Source organism: Priapulus caudatus, unplaced genomic scaffold (assembly GCF_000485595.1).
Source record: "Priapulus caudatus unplaced genomic scaffold, Priapulus_caudatus-5.0.1 Scaffold4, whole genome shotgun sequence".
Classification (NCBI taxonomy): domain Eukaryota; kingdom Metazoa; phylum Priapulida; class Priapulimorpha; order Priapulimorphida; family Priapulidae; genus Priapulus; species Priapulus caudatus.
In genome coordinates, this window is record NW_014577065.1 from 1,129,314 (window position 1) to 1,141,602 (window position 12,289).

At 45.0% G+C, this 12,289-nt stretch overlaps 1 protein-coding gene across 1 annotated transcript in view; it reads left to right on the top strand.

Moving 5' to 3' along the window:
- LOC106821568 (nuclear receptor subfamily 2 group F member 1-A-like) overlaps window positions 1-3,912 on the top strand; it is a 23,962-nt gene extending 20,050 nt beyond the window's left edge. The window contains exon 3 of the mRNA XM_014826441.1: window positions 2,620-3,912. Within this exon, the coding sequence (XP_014681927.1) occupies window positions 2,620-2,894 (275 nt within the window). The 3' untranslated portion in view covers window positions 2,895-3,912. The remainder of the gene's footprint in view (window positions 1-2,619) is intronic.
- The last annotated feature ends 8,377 nt before the right edge of the window (window positions 3,913-12,289 follow it).

A 12,289-nucleotide genomic window follows, 5' to 3' on the forward strand; every position in this document is an offset into this window, starting at 1 on the left:
ACAGCACACACACGCGCACGCACACACAAACACAAACGCGCACACACTCTCTCTCTCTCGCTCGCACACACACACACACACACACACACACACACACACGCGCACACACAAGGAATACAACGATGTTTCGTACACTGTCTAACTTTAACCTCGTAGTTAATATGCAAGCAACAATAATTATTATCCTAAACTATCACTCGTGGAAGCTGCGTTCTCGCGCCGTTCCTCAGCAACGCATTTAACCGAACAAAGACGCTGCGTGTGTCCGATAACGCTTAGTAAATGAATTGTCGGTTTAAGATGAACGGCTTGCCATCTTGCTGTTGACATGTATGTATTATCGTCAGATTGTCCGGTGACGTAGTGTACGTAGGCGCGCGCTCATGTAATAGATGATGTATCGGGAAGGTAATGGTTCGCATATAAATGTGGTGGTTATCAGCGACTACGAATGACTGTACGCTCCCTATCTGAATGCGCTATGCTCTCATTGAATTTCCCGCGCGAGGCATCTCCGACACTATCCGTCTACCATGGCGATCTGTCATTGCTCTTCGCACTGCAGTCTATGAAGTGACAAGCAAATTGCCGTTTGGAAATGTGTACAACCATCAAGAAACGACCGCCCAACCTGTGTAATGAAAAGCGTCATGGCTTTAGCGCAGTTGCGTCGGTGAAACTGGTTAACAGAGAGTCGTGCTTGTTTCATCTTTCAGCTGACGCTCAACTACAGTACTATAGACAAATATATATGTATATATATATATATATTTATGAGCTCGCCTCTCTCCTCGCTATGGCTTCTTGTTTCTGGCGAATTTACCGCTAGTGAACGCCACTATGTTCGTCTTTTCTTATTATATACATCTGCGCAGCGAACGAACTAGAATGGTTAGAAATTGAGTATTTAATGAAACGAGAGGAGGGCTTCACGCAGGAAGGTATCCAGCTGAGGAAGAGATAGGAAGGCTAACAATAATCTCGTTTCTGCGTATAGCTCGTTTTTCGGAGCCCCTCGCTGTGTGTCTGCGAGTGTAGAACAACTTACTAAATATACGTATCCAATCTTTGCAAAAAATGGTTTAATTCTGAGAAAAGCGGATTGTTTCATGTTGACGGGTTTGCCGTTCATGTTAAACAGCATTTATGTGGTGACTGTGGCTTTCAAAGTATCGTCCGTCCAACATTCTCCACCCTACGTTCCTTATAAAGCATTAAAATATCATGTATAATACTCATGTATATCCATATTAGCATTATTTGTCTATCTCATGCACTATTATATCTGGGTTTATTCCCGGTTGGCCTACTCCCATTTCGCCTACAGCAAAATTCACAGTTGGCCTACACCCATTTCGCCTATTCCCAATTCGTCTACGCTCAAAATCTACCCCATTGCCGTTTCGTCTACGATCGGTTTGTTCACTAAATAATCATTTTTAAATAATAAAATATGGTTTTGATTGATATACATAGTCTACAGGAACCAGAAGAAAACATAGGTACAAATAATGAGAACACAATTTGACAAAAATAGAAATTCCAGTAGAATAATGGGAGTAGGCGAAATGGGAATATTGCCGATTCTGAGAGTAGACGAAATGGGAGTAGGCGAAATGGGAATATTGCCGATTCTGAGAGTAGACGAAATGGGAGTAGGCGAAATGGGAGTAGGCCAACTGGGACGTTACCTATATCTGACCGTCTATTTGTCTTTGCCTTTCTACAAACGTTCGCTGACCAAATATTTAATGTTGTTAATTGATATACTGCACAGTTCTATGCGTGTACGAGATTTTGCGGTTATATCTAATTATTCACACAATTGGATTAGTTTAATTCCCATAATTTTATCATAAAAATACGCTGTTTAGAGGTAGATTCGCATTTCTGTACCGTCCAGGGATGATTATTTATTGTATCAAGAATTTGTATCATAAATTATTTTGACTCTGACATGGTGGAATGCTCTCTGATCTGCACCACCCTGATTTCGGGAGTTTCCTTTTCTGCACGATTCGGCCGTAACCCTATATATTTACGAGAAAAGAAACCGACAAAGAGAATTACCACGCTGTCATATACACACATACACCCATCTGTAATTAATCTTCACGGTCTCCCACAAATACCAGTCTACTCACTCCTAACAATTTCTGACGAACTACAGTATGATCATAGCGAGCTTGCTTCAAATCTATATACGCATCTCTCCCCGCGCACGCACGCACGCACGAACACACATTCTCTATCAATATCGCACTCTGCGCTACCGCACTCGCTCACTCGTTCACTCACTCACTCACTCACTCACTCACTCACTCACTCACTCACTCACTCACTCACTCACTCACTCACTCACCCACCCACCCAGCCTCACCCACAACTCACTCACCCACCCACCCAGCCTCACTCACTTACTCACTCACTCACTCACTAACTCACTCACCCACCCACCCAGCCACTCACTCACTCACTCGTTCAACCATCCATCCAGCCTCACTCACTCACTCACTCACTCACTCACTCACTCACTCACTCACTCACTCACTCACTCACTCACTCACTCACTCACTCACTCACTCACTCACTCGCTCTCTCTATCTCTCTCTTCCGCAGACGCATGCGGCCTGTCCGACCAGGCGCACATCGAGAGCCTGCAGGAGAAGTCGCAGTGCGCGCTCGAGGAGTACTGTCGCACGCAGTACCCGAACCAGCCGACGCGCTTCGGCAAGCTGCTGCTGCGGCTGCCGTCGCTGCGCACCGTCAGCTCGTCGGTCATCGAACAGCTGTTCTTCGTGCGCCTCGTCGGCAAGACGCCCATCGAGACGCTCATCCGCGACATGCTGCTCAGCGGAAGCTCGTTCAACTGGCCCTACATGGCGATCCAATAGCCGACGGGGGTAGGGAGGAGGGAGGGAGGCTGGTGGGGCGCCGCCTTCCCTCCCTCCACGCTCACGGGGAGCGGTGGTGGTGACGCGAATAGACGCGCTCCCTCTGGCCACCGGGATGCCGCGGCGGCGCCCCCTGGCTGCTGGTGGGGGTGGGGGTGGGGGTGAGTGGCATGCGAAGAAGAGACATGCGCACATAGTACAGAGAGGTCCAAATATAGACGCGTGGTGAGTGGTAGTGAAGGGGTTTTCAGGCAAGGCGGTGTCAGAGAGACTTGTTGTCAAGGTATCGCGTAAAGAATCAACGAAATATCCGAGTGCAATGTGTATGTGCGGAGCGGCAATGATCGTCCGCGATGGTGAGGGCGTCTACTGGTCTTGAAGCTAGCAATTCGGCTCGTAGCAAGGGTGCACGTGCTCTACCAGAAAGGCAATACCATTATCACGCTCTACCAGCGTGCAGTGTTTCAGTAAGAATATCACGTGAGAGCCGCCAGAATAGGACAGTAAGTGCGTAAGCACTGATAACACGATCTCATCGCGTTCGGCTAGCCAGATATCGAAGCCACTGATCCACTTCCGTCAATTCGCTACACCGAGACGGTAAGACATATAGTGGCCAAAGAAGAAGAAAAACACAAATAATGTCTGTCTAGTGACCGCAGTGCCGCAAAAATGTAAATGGCGTACCGACGAACTATAAAACAATCGGTTGCCTACTGACCGAATTTAGGGTGGACATTTGCGCGCGCCATCAATTGCCTGTTCACGGCATCATCAATTTTGCGGTAGAGTAAGTGCGTTACAGTTCACACATTGGAGCTCTAGCCAGGTTGCTGCAGGGCGTTGTGTGCTACCATGTACCCTGTTATGTAGGCGGATAGTGTGGCAAGCACTCCTTCTCCTCAGCGTCGACTGCTGGTGTTGCCCCCGTAGTATTCTCACATACATACTCTCACTCTCTCACTATTTCTCTCCGTCTATCGTCTCCGTCTATATCTCTCTGTCTCGCTTTCGCTCTTTGCCTCTGTTTATCTATCTATCTATTATCTATCTATCTATCTATCTATCTATCTATCTATCTATCTATCTATCTATCTATCTATCTATCTATCTATCTATCTATCAATCTATCTATCTCTGTCTGTTTCTCTCGCGCGCTCTTCCCCTCTCACTATCTTCCGTTTCCTCTTGTCTGTGTCGTGCATTTCGTCTTACGCCATCATAAGAACGAGTCGCAACCTAGACAGCGAAGAAGTGAAAGAAAAACTTCACGGTTTTTAGACAGTAAAAATAGCTTGTATTTATTACGCGTTACGAAGGAATTCTGTGTTCCCGTTACACTGGACCGCATTGTATCGGGAAGTGTCGGGCGTCGAGGTGGTGGGAGTGAGTAGGGGGGACTCGGGTGGATGCGCGTGCGGCGGAACGATCGTGCCCAGGCAGTGTTCGCTAACGATCGAGTCCCAGAAACTCGAGCGTTCGCCTCCCAGAGAACACGTGAGCTGTAGGCATGAGCTAAGAACGATAAATATAATTATCTGCATTTTAACTAAGCAGATGAGCTGGCGGGCTGATGGAGAGGGCCAGGAAAGAAGGGATGAGTAAAAGAAAGTATGCGTGTAGTGAGTACTGCATTGCATACACGCCGGTTTAGGGAGACATGTTAAGGCCAGTTAATGTTGGTCTAATGCTTACGCATTAGGCCATATTATATTTGCATCAACATCATGCAGAGTTTACGTGGCAGGGATAAACCTACTGAAAGTGCAATCCAATCTGTAAACAATATTCTGCCATTTTATAAAGATGCGAGTTGAAGAATGTATAATGTGTAGTTACAGTAATTGGCGTATTTTCATTTTTCCAGCCTGCTCAATCGCACTTGGTTCGATAAAACGTATTACAATATACTTCATTACGATCATGTGCAGAATATTTCGTCGGTACAACTCTCACATGTCGTTTACATGTAATTTGACAATACTTAGCCTTCAAGCTCAGGTTGTACTTTTATCCGTTTAAAATATAGTGCGCGACATCTCACAAAGCAATTTTTCCGAACCGGTATAATTTTCGTATAAATATCAATATATACGAAAGGTGATGCTATCGAATCCGGGTTACAGATTAGAAATAATTTAGCGAACCATGCCACGCAAAGGCCTATCAAATATTGATACGCTCTTCGTCATGCTACACTATGTTGTGGAATTTTTTTGGGAAACGGCGTTTCGTAGGTGCTTTCAATTCATCAGATTACTGTAGCAGGTCAGAATAAGCAAACCATGATACGAAAAATAAGGGCTTGCACATTACACTTGCGCGTTGTTGAATTATTGCAATATTAGTTGTTTATTAGTGGGAGGCTGTAAGTGTAATACAAGTCAACAGCGTATTTGTTGCGGTTAGTCGCCGGTCGGTTTACGTGTATGTGTGTGTGTCTGTGTACGAGTTCGCCACAGGTTCGGCTGCGCGTGTGCGTGAATGCACGCGCGCATGCGTGCGTCGGCCGGTTTTCAGGTGTTCCGCTAAAATCGTTTTTTGGGGTGCGCACGCACGCACGCACGAGAATCGCCGCTTGTTCTCGTTCGCCTACTAAACGAATCCTCGACCTTCCCGTTTATGAGTAATGCCATGATTCGCGGAAATGCTCGAATCGCGGGATGACGAGGTGATGGGCGATTGCTGGGATACGTCGCTCTACGGACACGCTCGTACGTGTTGTAGATGCGAGAATGTCATCATCGGTAGATCATCAGTAACGTTTTCGATGCTAGACGGTCGCCCAGCATACCTGCACGGCCTCCGCCACCATCTACCAAGCCTCCTGGTATATTGGCTAGGAGTTGCTAGCGGTGATTCTCTAACGAAATCACCGCTGCGTTATACCTAGCATGTCGCTTCACTCAGTCAGTCATTCAACCAAAAGATGTTATACGTGTTCATACTATTATATATTTAGAGACAACCAGTCGTTATGGCCAACATGCGTGGCAAAAGAGCCAGATAAATAGCTGCACGATGTTTGTTTACCGTATTTTATATTCGTATCAGTGGCAAGCTCATGATGTCCAGTATAATGCACATGTGCGTGAACACTCACTGATATGCAATATCTCATCCTTCAGAGCAAAGAATATTAATCAGAAAAGTTTATCTGGCTCTCTTGCTATTTTTGTGTGTACATTAATATTGTTTGTCCATATTTTGATATATTGTATTTAGTATAAAAAGTTTGTTATTAAAGTCGTATTGGTCGTATAAATGTATAGAATAATAATAATGTAAAAAAATACCTGTATATACAGAGATGCTATATACAATATCACATGCACTGATATTACATGATGTCAAGCTCGCATGGTGATACCGTATAGTCCACTGCAACGATTGTCCTGCGAACCAAGCTTGTCTTAAGTGTGTAATACTAAGTAAAGTGTAATCATAACCAGCGCACGGATATAAAAAAATAGTACAAAACCACAATTTTATGTTCGGGGACTCTGCAGTAAGTGTTTCCCAAAGATTTTATTTCTATTCTGTGTGGTCTGTAAAGTTGAAAATATTATTGTAATTTGCGTTTAGGCTTGCAGTGAACAGCGGGTAAGGTCACCACCGTTGTAACAGGTTATGTGTGCATGTACATGTGCTTTTCAGCAAACAATTGTCAAAACTCAGTACTGGTTTCTGAAATACGATTGTACATGTGCTATTATGCAATATATTCATTGACACCAGTCATGAAATATTTATTGTCTTTGATGTTTGAGTGTTCATTCGTACGTATCAGCTTTCTAGTGCAAATGAGTACACCGAAATATTAATAGCATTTCAAACGCATTTCAAAAAGAATCTTATTATTTATTTATCTAGTACAAACTATAATAATATTATAAATATAAAGCATTGAAATAATACCAATGCGGCCACCACACACAGTCGCGCGCACGCACGCACGCCCACACACACGCACGCACGCACACACACGCACACACACCACACGCACACACACACACCACCACACACACAACACACAACACACACACCAATAATATTATATAGTATATATTATTAAATATGAATAATTAAATAAATAAATACAAAAACAAATGTAAGACGTTTGTGCTTTAATATAAAACAATACGAAAAAGAAAAATAATTATTAAATAATAAGCTCAAGCCATATATAACCGATACGAATGCGGAATAGTTTTCCACAATGTCTTCATGCTCCAATAATGATTATAACGCAGATAAAAAGTGCGTGCGTGTAAGTCGTGGCGCCCCTATAAACCGTATTTACGCGTATAGCGAATAAATGACAACCACGGTTATTTTCCGCACGTATAATATAATATATATAGCGCAGCGAACAGCGGCGGTGACGTGTGACGCACAGGGGACCGTACGTGTGATGGCGGCGGCGGCGGTATCTGCCGGCACGTTAGAGATATAAATCATCGGTCGCAACGCGAGCAGCCGACGCTTACCGTCGCCGCCGACCGCCTGATTACAGAGCGCGACGTCTGATTACGTCATTTCGCGCCGACGACACGCTGAGATCGCGCGCGGCGTCCAAACGACGATAAAATTAAAATATTCACGTAAGTGGCGCGAGAGAGTGTGCGCGAGCGGAGGAAGTATGAATGTCGGACGCTGGGCTGGCGCGCGTGTGAGAGCGACGGGGGGTGAGGACGCCATTTGAGCGACGTGCACGGGAACGCACGCCCTGACGCCAATTAGAAGAGACCGACGGAACCGTCGTAGCGACCGCACATCGACCAACGCCCGCACCGGCGAATCTATATAATAGATCTAGCGCGTATATACACACACGATGACACACACACGCCACGCACGCGGCAGCACAGCCACACGAGACACACAGACAATCGCACCGCACGCACGCACGACGACACGCCCGCACGCACCCGACCGCACGCAGGCAGGACACGCAGGATGGCACGCAGGCACGCACGCACGCACGCACACACACAACACACACACCACAGCACTCACACAGCACCCACAGCACACACACACACACACACACACACACACCCACACACACACACACACACAACACTGAGATATGCGATTCGAAGCACGCGCAATAGCACAGCTACAGCTGTGCGAGCATCGAGAGACATTCTAGCGAGCGTGTGAGCTTATATATGGAACGAAAATGCAGCTATGGACTATAACAGGCTCGATTGCGTCGCGTATAGCTACGACAACTTCGACCGACTGCGGTAAAATTTACAGAAGGTGACGCAGAGGTTACGAATGTCCGACAATGACGCACGGACGCTCCTGCATCTATTCCACTATGGACGAGTCACGAATACGCGCTAACTACCCGCGTGATCGGCACATATACGAACTAAACCAGCATCTAGAACCACCGGAGCTTTGAATTCTGAACAATAGTCCTATGAAAAAAATGTGCATACGAAATGAGGTGTGATCGTTAATTGCCGGCCCTCTGTACACGCGTACAAACGCTGCGGCTGCTGTAACCTACCATATCGATGTTAGAGATAGATTATGGCGATCGAGCGGCTTTAATAAGAATGCCAATGTGTTTATATTTTGGCGACAACGAAATATAGAATAAATATAGTAATAAGATAGAATAATAATAAATGAAGAAATGTAAATAACTATAAAAATGAATAAATGTAAAATCTAAAATAAAATGCACACGTATTACGCCACACGCACGCACGCACGCACGCACGCACGGCAACGCAGCGCAGCGCACGGCGACGCACACAGCGCCACACACACACACCACACACACACACCACATACATACACACGCACGCAGACACACACACGCGCGTGTGAGTGTGTGTACGTGAAGTGGCTCATATGTCTCCTTTACGCCTTTACACGTAGAGCGAACACAGCAGACAAGGCGGCGGCGATCGCGAGCTAGAGTTCGCCAACAGCACACAAGCGGTTCTCGGTAGCGTGAGTCAGAAACTCCCGTAAATAGACGAGCACTCGCTTATTCCACAATTTATCAGTTAGCTAGCCGGTGATCAGACAAGCAATCCCAACAGTTAACGACACGACACTCGCGCTGGCGAAATTACAGCTTGTTTTTTTTTCCATCCCGCTACAGAGCCAATTGTATAGAAACCCCGGACACTTCCTTACACGACAGACAGATGGCGCTGATCGTTCGCGAAATCATGAGAACAATCGTCGGCTAAGCGACGAGCGTACGTGACGCCTTGCAAGAGTTTCCAAGGTGAACGGCGCCGCGATAATGATGATGATACGCACACCGCTTTTGCACCATGCTTAATTAGGCGCTGATTGCGAACGCAGGGCCGTGATGAGCTGACGCACGCGCACACACACGCGCGCGTGTCACTCCTATCCCTCTTCCCTCGGCACACACACACGCTCAGCGACACTCGGCATTTATAAACGGCAAATTTCTAAATAACTACAAGCCGATAATGCGCGGGCGGCCATCGCCCCGTTACTACAGCCTACACACACCTTCCACACAGTGCTTGCTCTCCCTACCGCACCACACTCTATTCTTACTGAGGCAGACGTGCGAAATGTAAAAGCGAGTGAAACCGCTGCGGCCGCGGAAATTTAGTCGCCAGAGAGCGCCACCTTCCGGAGCAGCATAATTTGTTCATCAGGCTAGAATTCCGTTCTATTTGCATTAATTATTCAACAGGGTAGAGTAGGTGTGTGGCAATTAGATTCATTTCAACTACAAGCCGGTATATGTTAGTGCATTATCTATATAATTATTTCTCTTTAGCGGACATATTAAGCGTGTGATACTTGTATTTGCCGACCCATGTATCTCTGATTCATACCCAACCGATAGCAAACGATGTATAGGCGTAACATTAACCTGTGTTCGTAACCTGACTACCTACATAATCACATGTTTATAGTTTTATAAATTCATAATTGCAGTATAATTGTTCCTGGCAGTCAATCACACCAATCTTGATTAGGTCTTCTATAAATGCAGCTAAGAATGGGGGAATTGTGGTATCAAGAAAGATGTAGTCAAAGGTCAATGATATTGCCAGAAGGAAGACGTCATCACCAGTCTCATAGAGTGAAAGAGGTTGAGCTCCATTATCTACGCTCCCCCCACGTGTTCTTGTGCATACACGTTTAGCGAAAAACCTGTGCACGTCTTACATAATGAGAAAGGGTGAACTCTGGGGAACACAATGCTCTCCTTATGCTGTTCAAAATTACTCACTCCGAGCTGGAAAATTAACTGGTATGTCTAGTATTGCAGTCACGCAAAGGCTGATTTTGTATGGGAAGTCCTCTCTCTACTCACACTAATGCACTGCATGTTACAGCTTTCATTGATACAGCGATATACCGTTTTTACTTCAATCATCGATACTGTACAACTGTAAATATAAAGTCGATTATGACAGTTTTATTACAACTAAGGCTTACCTGCATTGGCATAATAATAATAATAATAATAATAATAATTATTATTATTATAATTATAATAATAATAAATGACTCATTACATTATCAAGCATTATCATGGTTGTGTAGGAACCATGGTCTATGGTGCAGGATCCATGGTCGGGTGGGCGGGTTGAGCATAGAGGTTGCATCACACCTACTGTATAACCTGCGCCTGCAGCGAGAAATTTATTAACGAACTCATTATTAGGTTAAGACTCGCGTTACAGACCTCATCAGTTTCTGCTAACTCAGGTCCTGATGGACCAATCCGGTTTAATATTTTAACCCTGGCGCTACCCGTCGTTCTTTAGTGGCTTCGATACGTATTAAGATATCTATTCATTTATTTATTGCACTCATTCCTCGTCCCACTTTTCCTTTTATTTTCTATCCATTTCTCTTACTCTCGCCGCTCCTATTGTCACTGCACCAAACGTCACCAAACTGCTTCCCTTCCCACATACATGTCATGTTTAGCAGTCTAACCCGGCTGTCAGCAATGCACTATCTTTCCAATCGCCATTCTGCACGATGGTCTATTCCCTAAACGTATTCTATCTCGCTAAGGGTACACTATGTAGCAATTTCTTGCCATTGAACATTCTCTATTCCCCAGTCTCCTAACACCACACAACGTTATTTGTTTTACAATCTAATAATCCCTCTTAGTGTCACACTACCTCCTTTAATCCACAATTAACCCTTTCCCCATTTGCTGTAACGGCGTACCTCTTTCTCGATCCAAAACACACCCCCATCACCTGACCCGCCCCTCCATCATAATGTGGCATTATCGTCATTATTACTCAACCCAGCTCCTAATCTCAGACTGTCGCCTTTTTCATCTAACCTACTCTTCGTTCTACAACTTTACCTCTACCGTTTCTTGTGTCACCCCTTCCTGCCAGTATCACCAGGATGGATGGATGGATGGATGGATGGCTTGATAGAAATTAAAGAGGGTGCGACAAGAAACTGTAGAGAGTGAGATGAGAGGCGTGAGTAATTCATTAGAGCAGCCTTCACAACAGCAATAAGCAGGTTCGCAATTAAGTAGAAATATCTCGTTACGGATTTGTCGTCGCACAGCCTTCAACTTCGACGCAATTAATAATCAATTAGATCGCCACAGGGTGTCGCCATATGCCAAAGGGTTGGTCCCATGTAAGCTTGTCACACAACAGCGACACCGAATACATTACTGAATAGGGAAAATCCATAATTATACCATGCAGCATAAAAAGGTTTACGATTTTGATAGATAACGGGAATACTGCCTATCAGAAATTCTTTCACAAGGTATGTTTATTTACATGACAAATGTACTTGGAATCTGACACCGTCAGAGTCATAACTGTGTAAAGCTACTGAACGCTTTGATATATTTGAGCCACAAATATACCTATTGTCAAAATGTTCGCGCGTATATCGGTCTTCGAATTTAGCCGGGCGGGCGTCCGACGCCCGTGACGTGTAGAAATCTTGGCGGGCACATAAACATTGCAAACCCACCTGCCCGACAAACTATGATACAACTGGCCATTAACTAAATGTTTTTAATTTAAAATCGCGAAATGTTAACACCGGAAACGAATGGCGTCTAGATGTTGTCTGGTGTAGGGGCCTATACTTCTTTACTCGATATTTAAAAAATAAATCCTGCAAAATATATGGGCAACGAGAATGTCATTCGGACATGTACATTTTACAAAATACTTGCCCGAAGGTCGAGTGGCTCAAAACGTTTTTCGTAAAGACTGGTATATGTGCCGTCAGGGGCATTCGTGTGTGTACCAACGAATAAGTGATGATAATCAACACAAACGTACCTGTGATGTCAGCTAGAGCTGTCGATCTGAAAATTGATCGTAAAATGACACTTAAATAAAGCTATACATATCTAGTTATATTAA